Source organism: Rhincodon typus, chromosome 21 (assembly GCF_021869965.1).
Source record: "Rhincodon typus isolate 14 chromosome 21, sRhiTyp1.1, whole genome shotgun sequence".
Taxonomy (NCBI): domain Eukaryota; kingdom Metazoa; phylum Chordata; class Chondrichthyes; order Orectolobiformes; family Rhincodontidae; genus Rhincodon; species Rhincodon typus.
The window spans coordinates 35,931,217-35,957,590 of NC_063352.1; the positions used below are offsets into that span (position 1 = coordinate 35,931,217).

At 42.8% G+C, this 26,374-nt stretch overlaps 2 protein-coding genes across 7 annotated transcripts in view; one reads left to right on the forward strand and one right to left on the reverse strand.

Moving 5' to 3' along the window:
* Positions 1–8,707, reverse strand: part of LOC109928653 (RNA-binding protein with serine-rich domain 1) — a 27,351-nt gene extending 18,644 nt beyond the window's left edge. Inside the window, exon 1 of one of the 2 annotated variants that reach the window (XM_048609569.1) lies at positions 8,482–8,707. In XM_048609569.1, coding sequence (XP_048465526.1) covers positions 8,482–8,702 — 221 coding nt within the window. In that variant the 5' untranslated portion in view covers positions 8,703–8,707. Of the gene's footprint in view, positions 1–3,058; positions 3,192–8,481 lie in introns of those variants that run through there. The other variant, XM_020528599.2, reaches the window with a different exon arrangement.
* telo2 (TEL2, telomere maintenance 2, homolog (S. cerevisiae)) lies at positions 8,110–25,724 on the forward strand. Of its 5 annotated transcripts, none has more exons than XM_048609566.1 (22): positions 8,112–8,352; positions 8,430–8,550; positions 10,380–10,724; positions 11,445–11,722; positions 13,127–13,195; positions 14,685–14,832; positions 15,218–15,320; positions 15,605–15,673; positions 16,059–16,200; positions 16,525–16,661; positions 17,553–17,641; positions 18,151–18,270; positions 18,535–18,623; positions 18,885–18,976; positions 19,434–19,550; positions 20,118–20,189; positions 20,303–20,479; positions 21,092–21,183; positions 22,292–22,391; positions 22,608–22,672; positions 23,458–23,573; positions 24,618–25,724. In XM_048609566.1, exons 3-22 carry the CDS (start codon positions 10,393–10,395, stop codon positions 24,719–24,721), a joined length of 2,511 nt encoding a protein of 836 aa, XP_048465523.1. In that variant the 5' UTR covers positions 8,112–8,352; positions 8,430–8,550; positions 10,380–10,392; the 3' UTR covers positions 24,722–25,724. The 5 variants fall into 5 exon arrangements, 4 of the variants coding, with proteins under 4 accessions (XP_048465523.1, XP_048465522.1, XP_048465520.1 ...); XM_048609565.1 differs by lacking the exon at positions 8,430–8,550 and having other exon boundaries at positions 24,618–24,733; positions 25,514–25,724; XM_048609563.1 differs by lacking the exon at positions 8,430–8,550.
* The last annotated feature ends 650 nt before the right edge of the window (positions 25,725–26,374 follow it).

The following is a 26,374-nucleotide window of genomic DNA, read 5'->3' on the forward strand; positions in this document are numbered from 1 at the left end:
CCACACTGTGTTGTCTCAGACTCCAGCATCGACAGTTCTTACTATTTCACCCTCCAGTTTTGCATTGTTTGTCTTCAGATAACTAACCGTTTTCTTTTTAAAGGCCACAACTACATCTGTCTTTATCACATTCTTATACACAGCAGTCCAGATCTTAACCAGCCACTGAATAAAAATGTTTTTCATGCTGCCTTGCTTTTTATGAATTTGCTCATTATCTTAAATCATTCGCTTCTGATTCTCACACACTCTATTAATGGGAAAGTTTCTAACTGCTCTGTCCTGTGTCTATTCTCTCCCTTCCCGATTTTGAACATTGCTACTGAATCTCTTCTCAACTTTCTCTAATGAGAACAGCCCCAATCTATCTTCTCCAATCTAGCCACATAACTGAAGGTCCTCATTCCTGGAACTATTTTCATGGACCTTTCAATAATCTCTCTAATGCCTTCACGTGCTTCCTAAAATGTGTTGCCCAGAATACACAATATTCAAGTTGAGAGCAAATCAGAGTTTTATAACGGTTCATCAAAACTTCCCTATGTACTCTATATAGTCCAAGATCCTGTATGCCTTTTTTTCAAATTACTTTTTCAACCTGCCCTGCCACCCTCAATGACTTATAGATATATACCCAGTTCTGTTTCTGCTCCCCCTTTCAGTATACCCTTTATTTTCTGTGGCCTCTCCTCATTCTTCTTACTAAAACGTATCACTTTCCACTTGCCTGCAATAAATTTCATCTGCCACATGTCTGTTCATTCCAATGTCCAATTTTGTAATATCTATAAATTTTGAAATTATGCTCTGTACCCCCAACTATTCTAGTTATTAATACAGTCAAGAAAAGCAATGGTCCTAATATTGACTCTCCTAGAGAACCCACTGTATAAGCTCCAATTCCAGGATCATCTTACTAAGCCAACTTTGCATCCAAGCTGCTGCTGTTTATTATACTCCATGGCCTTCAACTCTGCTGACATGCCTATTTTGTAACACTTTACCAAACATATTAAAGTCCATGCATGCCATAGCAAATGCAATATTCTCTAACTATCCACCACCTCATCAAAACAATTTAAACATGATATGCCTTTAACAAATCTCTGTTGGTTTTAATTAATTTATTTACTTTTTCAAGTTACTCAATTTTTCAAAGATTATTATTTTTAAAAAGCTTTCCCAACACTGAGGTTAAAATGACTGGCCTGCAATTGTTGGGTTCATGCTTACATGATTTTTCTACAAGAGTGCAAACACTGGCATTTCTCCAGTGCCCTGCCATCACCTCTGAAAGCGGTTTGGAAGATTATGACCTGTGCTTCCACAAATTTTGGCCTGACTTCCCCCAGTATCCATGGATACATCTCCTCCAGTCTTGGTGACTTAGCAACTTTAAAGACCGACAGGTTTTGTCAATTTTTGGCCCATACATCATCTCGCCCACCTCCATTTAGAAATATAAAAATTACAAAAATAGGAGCAAAGATAGGCCACTCAGCCCTTCGAGCCTGCTTTGCCATTCGTTATGACAAGATGGCTGATGACTTTCACAGAATTTTCTTCAGTAACGACCAGTGCAAAGTACTTATATAGCACCTCATCTCGATACATAAATCTTTCTTTTTGGTCTCAAAACGGGAATACTTTCGTTTATCATCCTTTCACTATTTATATAGTTTTGGATGGTCTTTAATGATAGCTGCCAGTCTCTTCCCATTCTTTCTGTTTCCTTTTTCATTTCCCCTCTGACCTTTCCAAAGCAGCTGGCCCTCACTTGTATTATCAACATGACATTTGTCACACACCCTTCTACTGTTTTATCTGCATGCCTTCATCATTGTCAGGCTTTAATATGCCAACAAGCTTGTTGGCTGGTCTCCCAATTTATCCTTCACAAACTTTTTATCATCCAAAACTATGCTGCTCATTTCTTAACTGGCAGCAAGTCACTCCTGTGTTCATTGAAATTCAGTGGCTCCCAGTCAAGCAACACCTTAATTTTAACTTTTTAACATTTTGGGAAAGAGTCTAGTGATGATCATGAATCCACTGTCGGTTGTTGGACAAACCCATCTGGTTCACTAATGTCCTTTAGGGAAGGAAACTGACATCCTTACCTCGTCAGGCCGAGGTGGTTGACTTAACTGCCCTCTGGGCAATTAGGGATGGGCAGTAAATGCTGGCCTAGCCAGCAACACACTCATCCTGTGAATGAATTTAAAAAATCCTTGTTTTCAAATCCTTCCATGTCATTATCCCTTCCATCTTTGTAATCTCTTTGACCAAGATTTTGATCATTTTACCTAATATTTCCTTACATAACTCTATGGTCATATTTAGTTTTAGAATACTCCTGAGGTACTTTCAGACCTCATGTTAAAGACACTACACCAAGTTGTCATCAATCTATTCTCTATCTCATTAGGTAGTATTTTGTTTATCCTATTATTCCATCAGAGGAATCTACCTCCAACTGTACCTAAAGTACATTATCTTCAATGGCTGCCCAGGGTTTAATTACAGTATATGATTCTAATTTATCCAGAACTGGCCCACCCCGTTAAGTTTTTTTTAATTTTGGTTTGTTCTTTGTCCTTTTCCATCGTTAATCTAAAAGTTATGATGTTACATTCACTGATTCCTTAAATAATCTCCTACTGACAGGACCCACCTCGTTCAAGGTGAGGTATTGGGAGTATTCAGGGGTGTGTGGAAGCTGTCCCAGTAACCACTCAGTAAGAGGGCAAAGACAGGAAACAGCTCCAGCATGGCAGGTACGTTTGTTAGCGGGACACCCCCGGGGTCAGGTGTCAACAACAGGCCCAGGGATACAGTGGAGTTTCCCGGTCAACCCCCTCCCCATTAATCAATAAGATTCGCTCCACTAGGCCTCAGGCTCCGTTCTGCACCGAAATTCCATCTGTACAAAGGGCTATTCATCCTTCTAAAGTCGTCACAGTGCAGTGAACACAGTCCACCCCGAACGCGACAAGCCAAATGTCGCTGCAGTCAGGCGGCCCCTGGCCCCGATGGACACGGATTCCCGTCCACTCACATTCCACTCTCGGTCCGTTCTCGCTTGCCGCTGCCTGGGCCGCAAAACCGTCCCGCTCAACCCGCGTCACCCGTCGCACGCTGCGTCATGACGCAAACATCTGCTATACTGGTGAGCACCGCCGGGGGAGGTGAGAGAACTCGTTGCACTGTAGATGGTCAGCCTCTCTGCTCCTATGATGCTGCTTGGCCTGCTGTGTTCATCCAGCCCTGCACTGTAGATGGGTCTGGATACGCACTGAACCCGGGCGTCTTGGGCGTAGGAGGGTAATCTCCTGATTGTCTTCCAAAAATGTTATGAAATCCACCCAAGAGGGAAAACGAGGGTCTCAATTTAAATTTAAAAAACGGCTTGCTAGCCGAGCTGCCTGGTTATTGTACATACGTTTTGTCACCGTGCTAGGTAACATAATCAGTTCCTTCAATCATGCGGTGTTGTTCTACTCCACTTGGTATTTCATAGAAGATCATCATTGAATCCCTACAGTGTGGAAACAGGCCATTCAGCCCAACAAGTCCACACCACCCCTCCAAAGAGCATCCCATCCAGACCCATTCCCCTATCTCTGCACTTGCCATGTCTAACCCACCTCACCTAAACATCCCTGGGCACTATAGACAATTTAACATGGCCAATCCACCTCCTCTGCACATCTTTGGACAGTGGGAGGAAACCAGAGCACCCAGTGGAAACCCATGCAGACACAGGGAGAATGTGCAAACTCCACACAGTCACCCATGGCTGGAATTGAACCCAGGTCCCTGAGGCAGCAGTGCTAACCACTGAGCCACCGTACAATCCAGTCTATTAAGTTGGGTTGTGTTATTTCTGGTTCTGTTCTGCATGGGTTTGTATATGGTGTCTAATTCTACATGTTTGTTAATTGCATTAAGGGTAAAATACCAGGTCTCTAGGAATACCCATGCGTGTCTGTGGTTGGCTTGAGCCAGGATGGTCACCTCACTCCATCTATTCAACCCTTAACAACCTCAAGAACATTAAAATCAATGACGACGGGATTATGGTATCCTTTGATGTCACAGCAGTATTCACGTCCATTGACATACCACTAGCAAAAGAAACACTTGCCACGTTACTGGATACAGCAGGAACGCCAAACTCCAAACAGCTCCTTCAGCAAGGACAACATACTCAGACTACTGGACCTATGCCTCACCACACTACATCTTTAACGGCCAAATATACAAACAAATCAATGGTAAACCTGTGGGGTTGCCCATCTCAGGACTTATTGAGAGGCAGTCAATGCAAGGTCTGGAACACACTAACCCCCCACCCCCGCCACCATACAGTCAAAACTGTGGATCCGATACGTGGACGACACGTTTGTCATCATTAAACGCACCAAGTTAAAAGAGACACACCATCTCATCAACAACATTTTCACCGGGATCAAATTTACAAGAGAAGAGGAAGACAACAATCAACTTCCATTTCTAGACATGAGGGTAGAATGAATGACCAATGGGGAGTTCCAAACCACAGTATACAGGAAGGCAACCCACACTGACCAAATCCTCAATTTCCACAGCAATCACGCCAACGTCCACAAACAAAGCTAGGACACTATTCAAACGGGCCGCAAACCAATGCAACATGCCAGAACTACGCAGGAAGTAGGAACAGCGCCTATACAAGGTCTTTGCTAACACAGATATTCCAACAACTTCATCCACAGGTGCCTACTAGATAGGCAATGTCAAGAGGACACAGTACACCCCAATACACTGGCCACACTACTCTATATCAAGAAGATATAAGAACTGATGAGACTCCTATGACCACTAGGAATCATGGTAGCACACAAACCCACAGCCACATTATGACAAACACTCACAAGGACCAAAGACCACATACCCATGACATGCAGGACCAACATTGTTTACAAAATACCTTGCAATGACTGCGCCAAACATTATGTTGGCCAGACCAGAAGGAAACTAGCCATCAGGATGCACAAACACCAGCTAGCAGCAAAATGACACGACGAACTTTCCCTCATCTCAGTGCACTCGGACAACGAAGGCCATCAATTTAACAGACAACGTGGCCATCCTAGCTCAAGCCAACCGCAGACATGCATACGAATTCCCAGAGGCCTGGTTTTCAACCTGTAATGCAATTAACAAACATGTGGAACTAGACTGCATATACAAGCCCATGCAGAACAGAACCGGAAATGACACAACCCAATTTAACAGACCAGATTATATAAATGCCAAGCGGAGTAGAACAACATCGCTTCATCGGAGGCCACACTGATGATGTTACCTAGCATGGTCACGAAATGTCTGTACAATAGCCAACCAGCTCGGCGAGCAAGTCACCAACCTCAAAAACAAAAATTGCTAGAAAAGCTCAGCAGGTCTGGCAGCAGCTGTTGAAGAGAAATCAGAGTTCTTAGGAAGGGTCACTTGACCCGAAACATTAATTGTGATTTCTCTCCACAGATGCTGCCAGACCTCCAGAGCTTTTCCAGCAATTTCTGTTTTTGTTTTTGGGTCTCAATTTAAAGTTTCATCTGAAAATATCGCTTCCAACAGTACAGCACCACCTTCAGGACTGCACAGAGTGTCAGTCTAAATTATGTGCTTGAGACGTTGGGCTTGAACCCTTATGGTATTAAAGAAATGGCATATTTGTTGTGAAAAATACAAGTAAGCCTTTGAATTGGAGGAGTTTTGGAAACCATCAAATGATGATCAAAAAGCAATGAGAAAATATATGGTTTGTAAAAGTCTCAAGGAAGCAGATTCATTCTCATGAGGAATGACGGATTGAATAAATATTTTGTCTGACTTTCTTTCAGAACACTCAAATTATACCTCAAAGCTAGAGATTAACCAAGGAGCTAATAAGAATCAGATATTTTGAATAATTCATGTTTGCAGCAGAAATTATTAAAGAAATTTGAGGAATTAAAACTTGACAAATCTCCAGAACCTGATGGCCTACATTTGTGGGGGGGCTAAGGTAGCTGCAGAGATAGCGGATACCCTAGTTTTGATTTTAAAAGTCCTGTAGATTCCACAAGGTCTCAGTAGTTTGAGTTAACAAATTAGTAAATGTAACACTGCTATTCAAGAAAGGAAGGAGAGAGAAAATAAGAATTACAAGCCCAACATAAATTGTCATGAATATGGTAGAATTTATTATTGAAGACATCTTAACAAAGCACTTTGATATACTTTGATTTCCCAAACTGTATTCAATAAGGTGCATCACAAATGATAATTTAAACATTAAGGATTAATGGAGTTGGCATGAATATATTACCATGGATAGAAAATTTGTTAATGGACAGAAAACAAACTCAGAAATAAACAGCTGTAACCACAGGAATGTCACAAGGAACAGAGTAAGGGTTTCAACTATTTATAATCTATATTGATCATAGAAAGAGAGACTTATTGGATTTTAGAGGATTAGAATTGTTAAGTAGCTGAAAGTGAGGTGAGCAGCGCAGGAGTTAGAGTGCATTATTTCCTCCTTCAACTCCATTTAATTTAGTTTCTCCCCCCAATTTGTTATTGTTGCACTGCTCCTGGTGTAGTACTTGTTAAATTGTTCTTTTAATTTGTAACATGGATGACTTGATGGTGGTTAAAAAAGACTGTCCATAGGGTGTGTAGTAGATTCTTTGGACAGAAAAAAAAATCTGGAAATGACGTTGGTACTAAGGATGAAGGTAATACCATTTTAGTTGGTTGCTCAGGCAGAGATACTTGAGATACCTTTGGAGCAGTTATGATCTGATGACTGTTGAAAAACCTGCCACTATTTTTCAGCTTAAAAATCTTAATTGTGAAGGATTAGAAGTAAGTACATTAAATTAATGTAAACAATGTCACACCTCATTTGGAAGAGTTACCTGACTGAAAATTTGCTATCTTGAATTTATATAGCACCTGTATAGAAAATTTCTTTGGGTATTCACAAAAGCATAAGGACAAAAGGATACTGGTGCAAACAAATTTGATTTAAAATTGAGCAAGAGCTTGATCAAAGAGGTGGCTTTTAAAAAACGATAGGAATGTAGAGAGGTTTAAGGAGGGAATTCCAGAAATGTAAAGGCTATAGGCTGCAAAGCCACCAATAATTGGAAAAGGGATGCACAAAAAAGTTTGGAATAAGAAAGAACAAAGAAAATTACAGCACAGGAACAGGCCCTTCGGCCCTCCAAGCCTGCACCAATCCAGATCCTCTATCTAAACCTGTTGCCTATTTTCCAAGGATCTGTATCCTTGGAATATGAAAAGAGATTTTAGGGCTGGCACAGTTGATGATTACTTTGAAATTGTTGAAAAGATATTGAACTGCTGCAGTGCCATTGACCAAATAATATAACAAAAGTGCCTCTGATGTTTATCACCTGTGTTCACCTAAAATTATCATTCATAAGAAGGAACGACTCATTGAAAATCTTCAAGTCCCTTTCTTTTCCTTACCATCCAACCCAACCAGCCACACACCCATCCTGATTTAGAACAATTATAGTGTTTCTTCATTGTCTCTGGGTCATACCCTGGAAATCCATCCATAACACACGAGGTGTTTTTACACCAAAGGGTTTCAGTGGTTCAAGAAGGCAACTCACTGCCAACTCCTCGGGCTGTTTGGTATGGGCAATAAGTATTAGCCTAGCCAGGGACTTGCACAACACATGCAGAATTTTTTTTAGAAAGTGCTAAAAAGCTTTGACAATACTGGTATTTTTGCATTTTGTTTAAGTGTTGTATGCCTAGTTTGAGCTAGTTTCCTCACATTGTCCTATCCGAACCTGTCAACAGACATTGGCCAGGACATTCTCTTGAACGTTTCGGTTTGTTTCCTTCTACGCTGTAACAATTCTGTGATCTCCTCGATTTCTCAAATGTTCATAATATATTCAGCAATTTCCTTTTTTAATTTTCTCATCCGCTGTATTTTTCTGTTACATATAAAGTACTACAATTAGTTTGCCTATACCAAGATGGTGCCTGGCTGCGATCCCATCCTCCCGCAGTAAGATGACGCCACAGCGCCATTCTCCTGTACTTCCCGTTTCCTTCACAATGAAAGCGTTTCAGACCCACGTGCTACCTACCCGACCGTGAAATAAGATGTCTGATTCCAGCTAGCAGATTCGACGTTCTCCCCAGAAATAAATGAAATAAACAACCTCATGTCTTCAATTCTAGGTTCGGACGTTGGCGTGAGATCCAGAACGGCGGCTGTATATTTACAGCTCGGATGGGCTGAGATTGAATATGGTGAATCTTTGAAGGCTTTAGGTAAATATGAATGAGCCGGCGATAGTTGACAGGTTTTGTGTTAATTTCTAATTTGAGATTTTGATGTTGTTACACAGCGTGAAGTTATAATTAAATGGTTGTTTTCTCGAGCCTTTACTGCTGACTCACCTCTGATATTTCACTGGATCCAGGAGGGTGAGAGTCACAGCCTGGAACCTAGCTATGATCCTGATCAAGGTCTGTATGTAATCCTTCCTTCTTTCCAACTGACCATGCCTTGCCAATTTATGTTTAGGTTCATTCTTCTTAGCATAATCTAAGGAATTGTAGACCGTGGTAAAACCTGTTGTTTTACCACCAAATCGTGTCCTGAAGCCAAAAACAAACATGACATCTGGTGAGAGATAGCAAGAACTGAAGATGCTGGATTCAGAGATAACATAGTGTGGAGCTGGAGGAACACAGCAGGCCAAGCAGTATCAGAGGAGCAGGAAAGTTGATGTTTCACCAGCTTTCCTGCTCCTTTCATGCTGCCTGGCCTGCTCTGTTCCTCCATGACATCTGGCCAGTTTTTCTTCAATTTCTATTGTAAGAGCTGTGGGTTTGTCAGGCTAGAGAACATCGACAACAACTTGCTTGCATTAAAGTAAGCTATTTTTTAACATGGACTTTCTGGTTCTGATGGTCGCAGTGTCATTCATCTCAGAAATTCCCCATCCCGAATCATAGAGTTGTACAGCACAGATACAGACCCTTCGGTCCAACTCGTCTATACTGACCAGATATCCTAAATTAATCTAGTCCCATTTGCCAGCATTTAGCCCGTATCCCTCTAAACCCCTCCTATTCATATACCCATCCAGATGCCTTTTAAACGTTGTAGTTGTACCAGCCTCCACCACGTCCTCTGGCAGTTCATTCTATACATGCACCACCGTCTGCATGAAAAAGTTGTCCCTTTAAATTCTTCCCCTCTCACCTTAAACCTATGCCCTCCAGTTTTGGACTGCCCCCAACCCAAGGAAAATACCTTGGCTATTCACCCTACCTATGCCCTTTATGATTTTATATACTTCTATAAGATCACCCTTCAGCCTCTCATGCTCCAGGGAAAATAGACCCAGCCTATTCACTCTCTCTGTAGCTCAAACCCTCCAACCCTGGCAACATCCTTGGAAATCTTTTCTGAACCCTTTCAAGTTTCACAACATCCTTCCTTTAGCAGGGAGACCAGAATTGCATGCAGTATTCCAATAGTGGCCGAACCAATGTCCTGTACACACGCAACATGACCTCCCAATTCCTATACTCAATGCAGTGACCAATAAAGGCAAGCATACCGAATACCACCTTCGCTATCCTGTCTACCTGGGACTCCACTTTCAAGGAACTATAAACTTGCACTCCGAGGTCTCTTTGTTCAGCAACACTCTCTAGGCTCTTACCATTAAGGGTATACGTCCTGCCCTGATTTGCTTTTCCAAAATGCAGCACCTCACATTTTTCTAAATTAAAGTCCATCTGCCACTCCTCAGCCCATTGGCCGATCTGAAGGTAACCTTCTTCATTGTCCACTACAACCTCCAATTTTGGTGTCATCTGCAAACTTACTAACCATACCTCCTACGTCCCTGTTGTCTTGAACATATTTCAGACTTGCTCGGCCATTTCAGAGGGCACTTTAGAGTTGCACGCATGGCAGTCAAGATAAAAAGCTTTCAATTCCTAAATGACATTAGTGCATGAAATGAGTCTTGACAATAACCTGGTATTTCTTTGTCACAGTCACTGCGACAAGCTTTTTCTTGCAGATTCATGTAGTTAATTGAGTTTAAATTTTTGTTAGCTGCTGTCTTGCTGTGGTCTTTAGTCCAAGCTTAGTTATTATGTCTAGTAATATAACTATAGCCCCACCCAAGGGTTGTCTCTTTGCAGTAACTTTAAATGTTGTTGTTTATCAGTCGGAATTTCTGGATTTCAGGGAACTAGGATGATATTCCAGGAGTTTGAGGTTGGTTTTGCCTAAACTTGCAGCTTATTTTCACTTTGTATCTGATTTTCCTCAGGATCTTCACAACCATGGAGCCTGAAATTCTTGAAGTACATTGCCTCATCAAACAAGCAATCATTACCCTGTCTTCCTCCAGGGCCAGAGCAGAAATCATACACACCTTACAGTCTGTGAAGCAGTACCTAACAGGACCTGAAACTGCCAATCCCTCTCCACAGAGCAAAGAATTTGTAAAAACACACTATTCCCACTTCCTACAAGTCCTGACTAATAATCTCAGTGCTGATTGGCTGCAGTTGCTACCTGTTAACCAGGAAAAAGAATTATTGGATGACTTCTTTCTGAATGGCCCACCCCATGAAGCATTCTTGGTGCTGCTGGACACTATCACAGCAACAAGGTAATTTCAAATCATGGTGGGCACCTTGTACTGAATGATTCATTGTGTTCAATATTTTCACTGGCAGTGGTGGCTGTGTGAAATCCTGCTGTAAAACAACACCACACAAAGGCTCAGTCTCCCCAGATGAACAACATTTTTAGTGACTTTTTTACTTGTTCATGGAACGTGGTTGTCACTGGCTAGGCCAGCATTTTATTGCTCATCCCTAATTGCACTAAGGGCAGTTAAGAGTCACCCACTTTGTTGTGAGTCTGTGAGTTGTCAGCCAGACTGGATAAGGAGAGCAGATTCCCTTCCCTGAAGGACATTGGTGAACCACTTGGGTCTTTTTTTAATGACAGTCGACAGTGTTTACATTTTCACCATCATCTGCCAGGGCAGGATTCGAACACTCATCCCCACAACATAGTCTGTGTCTTTCTGGATTACTAGTCCAATGACATTAACACTATGCCACCACCTCCTCCTAAAAACTGTATACTGTTAAGGACTTCCTGTAAATATGAACACATTCCTGGAACGCTTGTAAATAGTGATGCCTGCTGCCAATGTGGGCACAGTCCCAGAGTCCATCTGCAAATATGCTTTTACTCTTGAAAATTCTGCTTGGTGGGAGCAGGTGCCATGCCGCTCTTTTTTGGGTTGGTTGTGTGGTACGGGAGTGGGCTGGGTCACATATATGTTTTGAATCTGCTGTGGTGTGGTTTCGTGTCACAGACCAAGCTTACGACAGGAGCGATGTGTGGCAATTCTGGAGCGGTTCCTGCAGGAGAATCGGTTGACCCAGCTGATCTGGGAGATTTGTCTCGAATACACCTCGCCTCACATGTCCAGTCTGCAAGAGACACTGCTGAATAAAATCTCTGCTTTGCCAGATCACATGGCAAACAAATTGGAGAAGGACAACACAGCGATATTCTACCCCGAGAATTACTACCCACTGTTAGGACAAGAGATGGTATTGGTATTGGAAAGAATTTATGAGCAACTGAAAGGTAAGAAAACTAAGGTGTGATGTTTTGGGAAATAAACCTTTAGCGACCAAAAGAAGCCTTTTTAAACGCCATCTGCCTCCTTAAATGTTCACTCCCAATGCACAATGTGGATCATGTACAAAATGCACTATAGCAAACCACCTCAGCTTTTTCAGCAGCACTTTCCAAATTCTCTGCCAAGTTGAGGGACAAGAACACCAAACACATTGGAACATCACTATCTGCAAGTTACCCTCTAAATTAGGCATCATCCTAACTTGATAGTCTTTATTGCTTCATTTCTAATCTCTGCATCACTACATGCTATTAGTCTAACACATGACGTTAATTGAGAGGGGAGCACTGTCTCATGATAGAGAAAATTCCCACTCTCTTCTTTGAATAGTAACATGGGATCTTCTGTTTTTACATAAGAAGGCAGAAAGAGTCTCCATTTAATGTCTCATCCCAATCTCTGATTGGATACACATCTCTGAAAGTGCCACATTCATGCAGTTCAGTCCTTCATACAATGCAGCACCATGTCAGCATTGTCCCTCCAATGGTTCCTCTGATAGTGACATGCTCGCTCTCTCTCTCGACAATGCAGCACTTCCTCAACAGTTGTCCCCTCCAACAAGGTGGTGCTCTCTCAGCACCTGTCCCCTCTGACAGTGCAGTACTTCGTCAGCACCCATCCCGTCTGCTGCAGTGCTGTCTCTGCACCTGCTCCCATGCTACTGCACTGGGAACTTCATTTTGGATGAAGTTGGCTGAGAGAGCACCACCTTGTTGGAGGGGACAACTGTTGAGGAAGTGCTGCATTGTCGAGAGAGAGAGAGAGCATGTCACTATCAGAGGAACCATTGGAGGGACAATGCTGACATGGTGCTGCATTGTATGAAGGACTGAACTGCATGAGTGTGGCACTTTCAGAGATGTGTATCCAATCAGAGATTGGGATGAGACATTAAATGGAGACTCTTTCTGCCTTCTTATGTAAAAACAGAAGATCCCATGTTACTATTCAAAGAAGAGAGTGGGAATTTTCTCTATCATGAGACAGTGCTCCCCTCTCAATTAACATCACGTGTTAGACTAATGGCATGTAGTGATTCAGAGGTTGAATGCACAAACATCTGACTCCAATCTGAGAGTTACCCACTGAACTTCTTCAAATGCATCAGGGCTGCAGAGGGTTTTAATATGCACTACTTACAATCAGCTCACAGCAACAAATTTTGTCCCCCATACGTGTGGTTCGAAGAAGTCTTCAGAGCTGTGGTGTTACAGGGATATACTGATGGATGTTGCATGTGGGAACAGTTAGACACAAATAGACTGGCTTTAGTGTGCTCTGAATTTTGGGTAGTAAGGGAATAGATAACTGAAGCAATACCCTTACTATCCTGCACTATGTTATAGGTGGGATGGACAGTTCTCTCTTCTTCGTGTCTCAGCTTCTGGGGAAGGTCTGCATGCAAGGACACACTGGTAAGTCTGAGCGTCACACTGCTTAAAGGAAGATGTTCGTCTCCTCAACTTTACCTCACAAAGTATGACCTCTAAACTGAAAGCAACATCTTGGTTAATGACTCCTGTAAAGGCGGGAGAGTTAAGTTAAAATTGTGAATTTTGAGAAGCTGTTTGGCTGGTGGTTACTACTGTTGCAGCCCAGTTAGAGCCAGAATTCCAGAGTAGGTGCTAGATACCATTCAGGAGAAAGAATTAAACCTGGAACTCCCCCAGTCTTGATGTATTTCCTCGACAAGCACATACACCTTAGACCGTGAGTCTGAACATCAACCGTGGGTTAGTTTCTGTATTGGCTGGTATCTGTCAAGGTTCATTTGGGAGCTGAGCTGAGGAAGGTCACTGGCCCTGAAACATCAACTGATTTTTTCTTCACAGATGCTGCCAGACCTGCTGAGCTTTTCCAGCAACTTCTGTTTTTGTTGCTATCTTGTGACCCTTGGTGGAAAGTGTGTGATTAAATGACAAAGATAGAATCAGTCCTTTCTGTGAAATCTTTCACAATCAAACAGTGTTCCAAGGCTATTTAAAAACAGGCACAGGCCAGAAAGTTTAAATATTCCCTTGATACAGTATCTCGGAAAGAGGCACAGCCTTCAAGAGAATAGCAGGCGATTAATACAAAGCAACTGAGTTAGTAAAAGCTGGCAATGTTCTCAGCACAGGATTTGGGTAAGAACTTTCATTCAACTCTCGATAAAGGAATATTGGGCAGGAATATTGGATCATTGTCCTGTTTAGCAGTCTTTGTTATAAGTCTTTATTATACCAGTTCTTGTTATAAGAATAAATTGTGTTTTGCTTAAAGCCTAGAGGTGGACCAATCATATGTACACAGTGTCTTATACTTGCCTTTAAATGAAATAAAAAGTTAGGGTTTAGACTATCTCCTTGATATATTTTAAGGTGGTTTGGTCTGGTCCGTAACACCTTTATAGTTATAGTGGGGTTTGCAGTGGGTGAGGACAGTTGGGTCATTGACTTTCCAAAAGAATCAACTATGAGAAGGTTTGATTGAGGTCTTTTAAATTATGAAAGAATTAAGATTAGTTCATGTAATTGTTTGAATTAGACAGATAGAGTAGGCCGAGGCTGGTGGATACATTACCAAAGAATGGAGCATAGGCAGAAGTTAGACCATAATATATCTCACAGAAACCCTGATGCATGAGAAGGTTTGGAGGGTGATCTGATGGAGTTGTATAAAATTCCTAAGGAGTAGATAGAAACTGTTTCCTCTGAGGGGTACCCACAATTAGGAACATGTCGTCTTAAAGTTCAGTAAGTTGCTGGACTGTGAAATCACAAAGTTTTTTTCACTAATGGATATCTGGAACTCTGTCCCTTAACGATGTGATGGAGGTCTGATTTTTGAAGCATCGTTTAGTGAAGGCAAATCCTTGGTGATGTCTGTATTTGAATTGTTGATTGCTTTGATTGACTCCTTCAGATGCCGTTCTACAAGTGTTGGTGCCGAGACTCACTGTTCTTACCCAATCGGATTGCTTTTGGCAACGAATCAGTTGGCGATTAGTCGAGAATGTGCCTGAACGTTGGATGGAGAACGTAGTTTCTGGTTTTGTCCGGTTATCAGCAGGGTAAGTGTGGACTTCAAAGGACATTGGGAGTCTGAGATCTGGGAATAGACCAACTGGACTAGCTTTCCCAACATGAATACAACAATTACAAGCAATTTGCTTAGAGCCAACTTTCAGCCATGGCTCAGTGGAAACACTGATGTCATTGATTCAGAGATTATGTATTCAAGACACATTCTAGACAATTGAGCCTGAAATGCTCACTGGAGTACAAAGATAGTGCCGCACTGTCGAAGGGGCTGAACTTTGGATAAGGTGTTGAACCAAGATTCCATTTTCCTTCTAAGTTGGAGACACAAGATCCGATACCATTGGTCACTATTCACTGCTTAAGGGGGACACACATTTGTAACTTGTTTTAAATCTTTTACCTTTTTTCTGGCAGGCCGAACGTGCTCTCAAGGTTGCTAGGTAGCATCGTGCTGAAGAACAAGAAGGCCAATTTTGTTCTAACTCACAAATTCCTACTCTTGCAGTATCAGCTGAAGGTGTGTACTGACTCAGGGGAGCAAAGGAGGGGATCAACATAATAGGTATAAGAGGGAGGGGGCTTGGGGGTAAGAGATCAGGCAACTGGTGACAACAGTGATTGAAACTTTATATACCCACACCGTGACATATTTCATTTGGGTGTGGAGGAAAGTGGGGTTAAATTGAAGACGTGAGGGGCATTGAAGTTCAAAGGGTGGCGGATGGTTGAAGAAATTTTTAGAGGGGCTGTTTGCTGTTACTATCTTGGAGCATGTCTGATATTGTCTTGTGATTGGTGCAGACTTCTGTGCTACAAAGCTTGCTGGGATATCTGGCCAAAGAGAAGTCTCAAGGCTGCTTATTGATTGAGGTGAGTGGAGGCAGGGGTACTACACAGCCTGTCTGGATAGTGGGTTTCTGATGTTCCTTTGGGTGATGGTTGCAGCATCTCAGGGAATCATGAAGAATCTCTAGATCAAAACAGTGGTAATCCTGTCTCTAGAAGTTTTAGTCAGTGGTAAGGTGGAAGGAGAAGCATGGGGTGCGGTTTGCATTCACAGCAGCAGCTTCCCTGTTTGATGTATGTTTGAATATTCTGAGCTGAGACAGTAGCTCCTAAGTCTCAGCATAATAAGCATAGGAACTAGCCTTGATTGTTTTGCACATCCTGCCTGGCAAGCCAATAGCAGGAATAAAGCGGAGAGCTGAGTCCAGACTGAGTTGTAACACATTCTGAGGTTGTGTGTCTTTCCCAGGTGCTTAAGAAGTTGTTGGAGACCTGGAGTAACAGCAGTGCCCTGAGACACACCCCCATAGAACAGCAGCTCTATATCAGCAAGGCCATTGTCATCATTCTTGCAGAACTCTCAGACTCACAGATACAGGAACACAAAACAGGTTTGTGTGGGTGAGTGACAGCTGCGGGAGAGAGTCAGTCTGTGAGTATGTGTCAGCTCATGGAACTGTGTCGGCCTTGGGTGCATATTGGCCCACAGGAGTGTACATGAGTGTCTTGGTGTATATTTGCATGTTAGTGTCTTTGAATGCTTCATCAAACTTCTACTGAGGGTGTATTTGGATTGTGAGAGTTGAGTGTGGAGGTTGGTGATGTGAGAGGTTGACATGACAGAGGAGAGTCTCTTGATGGATGGGGCAATGTGAGGGGGTGATGTATTAGTAAGTATGTCAGTCTCCATGTTGTTTGGTGCACTGTGTTTGTAGAGCTTCTCTCTGGGATGATGGCTGGGACGGAGTGTCACCTGGACAGCAATATAGCCCGTGTTCGCCAGCTGGGGATGGTTGTTGCAGAATGTCTCAATGCAAGGGTGAACTCTGGGGATCACAGACTCAAGTTCCAGGTAGGTCTGACAAAGTTGAGGATACAGAGCACGGACTCTGACTGTGGAGAACTCATGCTACAGGTTTGGCAAGGTTTAACAGATTGCCCCATAATCTCTCCACACAGTGAGTCTAAAACCAGCCTACCCTACATTTGACCCATTTGCTTCACTTGAGCTGTGTTGAGAGATTGAGCGATCAGAGGAGTTTCAGAAATGGAGTTTGAGTTTGAGCCTATTCTGTACATTCTGCTAAAGGAAAGATGTGTTGAATTTATAAAACACTTTGTCAGTGAATGCTCCTTACTTTTAATAATTTCAAGAAGTGGGCAAAGAGCTAAGGGTTGCAGTTCTGATGAAGTATTCTGTCACCATATACAGTAACACCTCATCAAAGAAGCAGCACTCCTCGCAGTGCAGCAGTGAAGTGTCGGCCTAGATTATTCTGAGGTGAGGCTCAAATCCAACGTCCTCTGATTCAACAACTGACCCACAAACTCCATACAGCCAGTGGGACTTTTGCCACATTGCAGAGATTGGGAAATTGGATCACTTTCCACTGGGAATTGATCCTGGTTTATTACAAGATCATTTAGTTCTAATCTAAATGCCAGGAGATTGGTGTGTATACAACTGACACTGATTGTTCTGAAGAAGGGTCACTAGACCCAAAACATTAACTCTGCTTTCTCTCCGCAGATGCTGCCAGATTTGCTGAGATTTTCCAGCAATTTCTTCTTTTTTGTTTCAGATTTCCAGCATCCACAGTTCTTTTGGTTTTTTGACACTGACCATATATTATTCAAGCTCATAATCACTCACTAAGCTCTGATGTGAATTTTGATTGTCAAAAGCTTCATTGTTTCTCTAACGGTACAATGATTGACATGATGGTTTTATTCTGGCCTTCAGTACACAGAAGATGATGAGTTGAGGGAACTAAAGTCACTGTCCACCCCGAGGCTGCTGTCAAGCTGGGAGGCCCCTCCACAGCAGCACAAGTAAGTGAACTGTCAATGTTCAAAACAGACTCGCCCTGCAAAATACAACCAAAAATACTGCACATGTACAGCTTCCCATTCAGTGCATCTCCTGTTAACTTTAACTGTGTAACCTTTCCTCAGACTGCTGATAAACCTGCCTGCCTGTTGAGAGGCGGTTTGAGTTGTTATTATCTCTGAAGTGCAGTGTTTCTGAAATCAGTGATCATTCAACACCCTGAGTATTAAATGTTAAATGGGAGGACAGATGCAGATATAAACTAGTCCAAAACGTGTTTACTCAGAGTGGAAACAATATATTAAATTTTGCTTGTTACTCCATACTCTCTCATCATTTTTTTTGCAGTGCCAGTCTTTGAATCCCCGGTGAGAATTCACCCATTCCCTCCACAGTTCTGAAGCCAAGTTCTTATACTTTCACCTAACTCTCCTACTCATGAGTAAGAAACTCAATTCACTGGGCAAAATCAAGGTTACCAGGACCTTAATGCGTTTTCATTCATTTCTAGAGATGAAAGCTCACAGCTAGAGAGTGGACTGAACTTGGCAGAGACCAATCTGAATCCTGTGGACAGTAGACAGCCCATGCAGGAAGTGCAGGACACAGAGTCTGAGTCTGAACTTGACAGGTCAGTAAAAACAGATTGCCCCATAGTTAGTTTTCATCTCTTTCCAGATTCAGCCATTGTCTGTTTCTCATTCTAACTAAAAAGAGGAGACTCAGTTGTGTACAGTGGTTACATTCTTGCCTCCTAAGGCAGGACATTGTATGTTCAAACGGAGTCCCAGAATGAGTACAGTGCTCAAGGGAATTCTATCCATCTGTCCATTTCTCTGCCCGTCTCACCCCACCATCGCTCCAATTGCTCACATCTAACATTTTTTATTTGTAGTGATGACGAACTGGTTCCATATGACCTGTCGATTGATACTGAGCTGCAAAGGAATCGGGCCCCAGTCTACATCAGTGACTGTGTAGAAGGTAACCTCGTGCCCAGAGAGGGAGGTTACTGAGTGATTTGTCAGTGTGTATGTCTGTGGGGACACTGAGTGACTGTCTGTGTGTAGGGGGTCACCGAGTGACCAGCCTGATGGGCGTCATCTCCCTTTCCATTCCTGATAACAGATTCTTGATGCTATTTTTCTACTAATTAAATGGTATTGGCAGAGAACTGTATGTCTTCTCCCTTAACCTCTTACTCATTTAGCCTGCACATTAATTTCTGTTTTTTTTTTTTTGCAGTCCTGATGACATCTGCAGATCCAGAACAAATTGAAATAACTTTGAAGGTTGTGGAAAACTTGATTAGAAAAAATCCAACTGCAAGTAGAGAGGTGAGAAGGAGGTTGGGGTGGGGGAGAAAGAAGGGGAGGGGTGATGATAGGATTTATTATCAAAATTGTGAAAGCTTTTGATAATGAACTGTGGGGATGGTACTTTACATTTGATGGACACCTTGATTCAGAAACTGTGGGATTGCTCTTCACACCAAACACTTGAACACAAAACCAGGCTGACGGTGGAAGCAATGTACAGTTCCAGGGTCAGCGCTGCAGAAATCATTCACAATCCAAGGTTCAGTACTGCAGGTTCCGATTTTAGGTATGGGTTTTAAATAGCACTGTTTGAAAAACAGTTAGATCTGGTGTCATAGTCGACATTCCACACCCATCTGTTTATGCAGTATTTGGGATTTTTCGGCATATGACAGTTTGGAATAACTCATTGGACTCAATTTTTCAGTACTATTTCTGTATGGGGTCTGAAGATATTTATTATTCTTTTCCACAGATCAGTGTGCAGTTAACAAAGGTTCTCCTCCACCTTGAGGACAAATTTAACATCTCTGGGTTCATGGGACTGCGACAGAGAGGGTTGGTGGCAATCACTGTCACTGACACAATTCCCGTAAGTACAGAGGAAGTTGCTGGAGAAGAAACACAGTTTGTTCATTCCAGGGGTCTGGTGCTGTTTTTGCCCTAAACATACAGTTAATATGTACTATCATCAATTTCCCAGTGTTCTAATTCTACTTAAACCAAAACTGGTCTACTGTTCCATTGCTCTGTGTTGCTAAATTCTCATTGACCTTAAACTTTTCCACGGATTTCCACTTTTCCATGTTTCCACTGCTCCCACACCTGTAACCTTTTTGATTTGGGACTCTGACATTGTATTTCCTACCACTATATTAACAGGAGAATCTTCATCTACGTGGACTCCAGCCCTCTTAACTACCACCAACCCTACCCCACTAGCCCCACCCCAGCCCAGGCACCGGAGTCCAATTTTTCCTCTGGCCCTCAATCATGCTGCTCTCTCCCTACTCCAAGCAATACCACCATCACTACTCTGGATCCAGCGTATTCCGGATCTGTCTCCTACTCACTCCCACCCAACTTGACAGGCTGCTTGTTCAGAGTCAGACCTTCCCAGTATAGAATGAGCACTTCACCCTTCTTACCTTTATTGCAGGTCACTCAGTATCTTACCACAGAGTTCTACGCTGTGAATTATAGCCTGTCTCAACGTCTGGACATCTTAGATGTGAGTGTTTAACTTCCTCCTTCACAAATTACTGCTTTAAATTAATTTCTTACATTGTTGGAAACTTCCTCCTGGTTCCACAAATTTTCGAAGAGTGTTTTGTCTTCCCTCAGGTCCTGGCACTGGCTGCTCTGGAGCTATCCCAGCCTGACAGCAGCCAGACAGCAACAAGTGAGAGCCCCTCCATTCAGCTGTTGAGGTCAGAAGCTTCTGGTCCACACAATCCCAGCCAGCAATGGAAGAAAATCATTGAGAAAAGGATAGAAAACAAGACCCGTCGCTTCACCAGAGTAAGCTCAGAGCCAGGGTGGGTGTAGGGCTGGGCAGAGCTGAGCAAAAACAGGTGGGGACTGTGCACTGAGAGAGCAGGGCCTGAGAAAGCTGCTTATGGTTTGGCTGGGTGCATTTAAATGTGGAGCGACCAGGAGAGGTTATTGGGCCTGAAGTATGGAATGTAACAATCCTGGGGGAAGGCTGTAGGGCTTCTGAAATCACTGAGCTCATGGTACTAGGTCAGAGTCAGCCTTTGGCTAATTTGAAACAAACAGAAGGTTGTTCAGAGCCTGTCTCTCCCTCTCTGACAAGTGGCAAATCCACCCTTTCCTCCCTAATTATCCGTCTGTGTCTCTCTCTGTCCCCTCATAGCTATATCACATCCATGTCTCATTCTGTTTCTCACTTTATCGTTTGCACATTTAAAGTCTTTGTCTTATTTTATTTCATTGTTGGTCTCACTGTGTACCTCCCTTTCTCTCTCTCTCGCTCTCTGTCTCGCTCTCTCTTTCCCCACCCCACCGCTGTAAGTCTTTCCCCTTCTCCCTCCCTTCTGCTGTGACACTAGTTTGAATGGAAATTCCTGCTCCTGTTGTATGTTTGGTGATATGATTGTTCATTTTTCTCAGGGAGCATCAAGACCAGAACCCAAGGCTGTTCCCAACAGGCTGAGTTCAGTAGCTGGACATTTCTTCTTTCCTCTGATCAGAAATTATGACAGGTAATATATCTCAGTCTGTGAAGCTTTACAAGAATTTGTCTCTGCTCATTGTTTTCTTTTTGATTTATCATGGAAAGCCCAAACTGACCTGCCTTACCCTAGTCAGCTTGTTCCAGCCTCCACAAAAGGACAATAATAAGTTGAATCCCTCAAGTACTTGAAACATACAACATCTGCAAGTAATCTATGCCAAACTAGAAAAGTGCCGTCAATCTGCCATTCTTGTGGCACAGCAGTAGTGACCCCACCTCTGGACTAGAATGCCCATGTTCAAGTCTCACCTCCAGAGGTGTATTATAACATCTCTGAAAAGCAGCAGGCCCAGACAGCACACTGAGGGGTCATAACTCCAGACTGCCTTCCCCTTTTCCACTCCTACATTGGTGCTTGGAAGTCCTTGGATAGGGAGTTCATGGCATCAGCCAATACTCCAAATACGTTTAGAGAGAGGTGGGCACCACAGGGGATAGAATGTCTGATCACCACAGGGGATGGAATGTCTGATTTCCCCTTTTAACTCCATTTTGATTTAATCCTCTCCCTTTCTTCTGACTTTTCCCTCACTTTGGTGGTATTGTACTCCCCCTGAGGAACTTTACATGTGAATTGACAATAATTGGAAACACTGGTGATTTAGTGGTGAAAGACGAAGGAGTAAAACAATAACGAGGGTGATTTGGTGATGCTACAAAAAACAGTTCAGTTTTGTCTGGAAGCATTTCTGGCTATCAATAAAAAAAATCAAGAGAAAGGGCTAGAAGCCTGAGTGAAAGTAGGTTCTGAGGAAGAAAATTGCAGACTGTGAAGTTGAGGAGAGGACTCTCTGACAGCCCTGATTGGTCACTGCTCCAGCCCCAAGACCAAGCCAATTTCCTTATGAACCTAAATGGCATGCACAGACTTATTACAGGCTTATTACAGTTATCCCACAGTGAAGGCCTGCAATTTTGAGCCTGACTTAGTACTCTGGCCCAAGAAAGCCTTGTCATCTCAAATTTTCAGGTTTCACTATGGCCCCCAAGCCATGTAGATGACTGCTTTTTACTTCCAATTCACACATTACCACTGCTTTACTCCATTGCAGTGACCACTGTTTTGTTCACTCCAGGCCACAGACACCGTTTGATTTCCTGGCTGAACAGCCTTTGATGATGGGACGTCTAATTCACACACTGGCAATTATAATGTACTTTTCTGTGAATGCCATGGTGAGTAATGGACTTAGGAACGGTGAACAGTCATTCACAGGGGATCTTTGGGCACAGTTTTGGACTGTTTCTGGTGCAGGATTAATGAAACAGTGTCCAAGCAATTTAAATAGAAGCACAGGTGCTTTGTGTAAGATTTTATGTAATGTTAATGTTGAGAGATGCAAGTGGAGAGTGAGCTGTGTGTGAGTAATCAGTAATTTTATCCTCCCCAAGGTTGCCATTCACATGGGGAAAGCTCTGCTGGATTTCATCTGGGCTGTTCGATATCACACAGACGCGTAAGTAACTTCTGAGCTTCCTGTGGCCTCAGTGTTAACCCTATCTGTACTATCTGTGCTTTTACCATTGTGTCTTTATCATTACTGCCATCTGTCTTCAGTTACCCTTTGATTGTTTTTTCTACTTGCGTTCTCTCAAGTTCCTGCTGTCTTTTACCTTGCATCACTGTTCGTGACTGATCACATGTTGAATTCAGACCTACTGTTACTCTGGATGACCACTTCTCCAGTGATCATTTGCAGGTTGTCTAGAGAGGAGTCATTTGGCCAATAATACTCCTTGATGGAACCTAACAATTTTGGGATCAATGGTGCGTGATCCAAGTGGAGATCCAGGCAACAATAGTGTGAGGGAATGAGACAGAAGGTGAGAGAGGTTCCTGCTTCCATTAATGGTACTATGTGCCTTGCTCACATTTCCTTGAGCCTATATATCTCCAGCCCATGTATTTTCACTGCTGAGAGATTTTTTGAACACCTTTGTGGTTGGTTGGAAGGATACTGTTTTAGTGCCTGGGCTACATTAGTTGGGTTATTGTAGCATTAGCGGTCCCTTATAGATGAGGATGACTCTCTTCCACTCTCAGGGTGAGTCCATAAGTGGCTGTGCAGACCAATATAGCTACCGCAGGCCTTATTACACTTGGGGCAGATGGGGTCATGGGAAGGAGTGGTAGGGCATTGTAGCATTGCCTTGCTGGTTTGTGCTGTAAGTTCTCTGGTTAGATCCCAGTATTTGGGAGGATAGTTAACCAACTCTGAGGTCTCTGTTGTTAATCTGTTAGGTATGTGCGGCAGGGCACACTGTTTGCTGTCTCCTCGGTGTTACTGAGTGTTCCCAGCCACATCCTCCTGACTGAAGTTCCAGATGAACTCCTAGAAATTAGATCCTGGCTTGCAGGTGAGTCATAGAGATGTACGGCATGGAAACAGACCCTTCAATCTAACTCGTTTATGTCAACCAGATACCCTAAATTAATCTAATCTTCTACGAAGTTCCAAGTGGTTTACCACCTGGGTAATGCAGCAAGTCAGATGCTGACATTCCTGCTTAAGGACATGGTGTTGTTCCCAGGCTAACCCCACTGCATGTATATGAGCTGAGGTTTGTCATGAATGTCATAAATTTGGATCAGATACACAGAATGCAGGAGAAACTCCACAGGTTGAATAGCAGTTGTGGAGAGAGAAACAGATTTAATATTTTGGATTCAGTATGACTCTCCTTCAGAATTTAGTGTTCTAAACCTGGACTTCAGCTGCTGCCAAGTAATGAGACAGAGGTCAGTTTATGAATAAACATTGAATCATCACAAAAACATTCAAACTCTGCTTTTGCATGAAACATTAGAGGGCCAATGATCCCTCAAACTACACACACATTCTGAACCTGGTCAAATGTGGCTAAAGAGGTAGCAGTCACACCTCTAAGTCAGAAGGCTGCAGCCAACAACAGAATTGATCACAAAATCCACTTCACATCAGTAATAAGAGAGCATTGAACTGTCAGAGCATTAGTAGTGAGGGAGCACTGCACTGTTGGAGGCACTTTTTTTTTAATGCAACTTTAATCTAATGACTTATTCAGTATATTTGCATAGTCAGATGTTCTAAAGAATAGGATTCTCCTAAGTTGGGGAAGTTCTGAACACATCTCTCTGCAGGTAAACAAGCTGACTGCTTGGGATTGGATCTTAGTTCCCCTTTGGCAGGGAATCCAACAACAGTGGGTCAAGCAGTGTAGAAAGCATAATAAGCTATGTGCTACATCAAAGATGTGCAATGAAATGAACTTTGGCCAGATGATTGGAATTCCCCTGTCTGCCATACCCCATTGAGGGTCCAAACGACTTCTGGATTGTGAGGTATGATCTGCACCCTGAATGCTGTGGTGCCTGACTTCCAGCATTGCAAACTTATCCTGATGAGGTTACTTTCTTTCCAGATGTTGCTGAGAATGATGCAGATGAAGGTTGCCGCAGGTCAGCTCTGCAGAGCTTGCTTTTACTCGAAAACTTCAAGAAGAAACTTGGTGTTTCCACAGAATAATCTTCAAACAAGGTTCAGATCCATCTGTTAACATTTCTTGAAATTGCATCAGGGACACCTCCTTGTAATCAGGTCACTGCAAGTTGGAGTAGGAGACACTGCCAAAGTCTGGCCTTGAACAGAACACACATACACAAACCCTGCATTTTGTAGAAGATTCAGGAGGAGAAAATGCCAATAATTAAGTGTCCTTAGAGGGTGACCTCCATGAGAGAAGTCTGAACCAAGAAGATTTTGTCTTCCATGTTCACTAGTACTTGTAGAATAATTGACTCAAAGGGCTCAGTGGAATGTAAGGCTGTCAATGGAAAAGACAATTAAGGTCTGAAGTTTTGGATCTTGGGAACTTGTTACTTTTCTGACCTGGAGATGCAGTCATCTGTAATCATTGAGTCTGAGAACACATTTATTTGTCTTGTGAGAAGGTGCCAGTTTTCACTGGTGCACATTTCTCTCTCTCTCCCTCTCCCATTGGAGTCTGGGCACCCCTAGTATCAGCAGCCTGCTCAGCCTCAGCGTGCGCCATGGCTGTTCCTGATTCTGATGACTACATCTGTACTTCAGGGAGGAATTGAACAACAAGGAGTGAAAAAACTGTCTAAACTTTCCCTAAACCAGAGACATCAAGCTAAATCCTAGTGCAACTAAAAACAACTCTGAGTTGACCTGTAAATTCCAGGTTTACGTAGATGAGGATCACATCATAAAGTATACTTAATCTGTTACAGCAGTGAACATCTACCTAATTTCGATCACTAGACCATTTGCCTTTTTCTCTCTCATCCTTAATAGTATTTATCTGCTAGGGAGGGGACACAGCCAACCTCAGTGCCAAAGCTGGGAAAATTGGTCAACAAAAAACACCAACACTTCTCACAATAGATCAGCTGCAATCAGGCATCGAGGACCAGCCTGCTTTCAGAGTTGGGAAAGTATCTTTTGGTCTGACTGACGCACTCTGGGTTTTCATTATTTTCAGAATAAATGATTTTTATTCTCCCTACCATGCTAGAGTTTTGTTGCACAGTCTACATCTTTTGTCATGTTGAGAAAATGCAATGCTGGCAAATTCTGTTCTAAACTTGCTTCCCAGTAAAGCAGTGTAACTGCCTGTTGCAGTGTTGGGCTTTGTCCTCTCGTGGCCTTTAATTTTTTTCTCCTCCAGCTCCTCCTCCGCCCCTCCACCCCCCTTTGTGTACATTTAGGCAGCAAGTAGCCACATTTTGAGCTGTTCCATCACTCTTAATCTGGTCACATTGAGTCCAGTCTCTTCTTCCATCCTGACTGACATCAGCACTACTGGGCATGGTCCTGGCCTGGTGTTCAATGTTTAGCACGTTTTGGCAGCTATATTCCCTCTGTCATGTGCTTTTGGAATAATATAACTCATTCCTCTTTCTCCTCTTCGTTTAAAGCAAAGAGCAGAGTATTCCCAAACAAAAATATTCATTTCCATTTTACAGAAGCAACAGTGCTTGGCAGATGTGAGGAATTATAAAGTAAATAATCTCTTTTCTCCTTCCAATCAGTTCTCAAGGTAAGGTGACAGTATTTAAATTAGTAGGAAATATGAGCCCAGACTGCTTGGATCTGGTGCCACCAGTTACAAGAGCCATTTGTTATGAGACCTGTTGCCTTACAGACAGAGCTGTC

Coding starts and splice junctions, on each gene's coding strand:
- telo2 (XM_048609566.1), top strand. CDS start 10,393: ATGGAGCCTGAAATTCTTGAAGTACATTGCCTCATCAAACAAGCAATC. Junction 10,725..11,444: donor GACACTATCACAGCAACAAG/GTAATTTCAAAT, acceptor TTCGTGTCACAG/ACCAAGCTTACGACAGGAGC. Junction 18,624..18,884: donor CATCAGTGACTGTGTAGAAG/GTAACCTCGTGC, acceptor TTTTTTTTGCAG/TCCTGATGACATCTGCAGAT.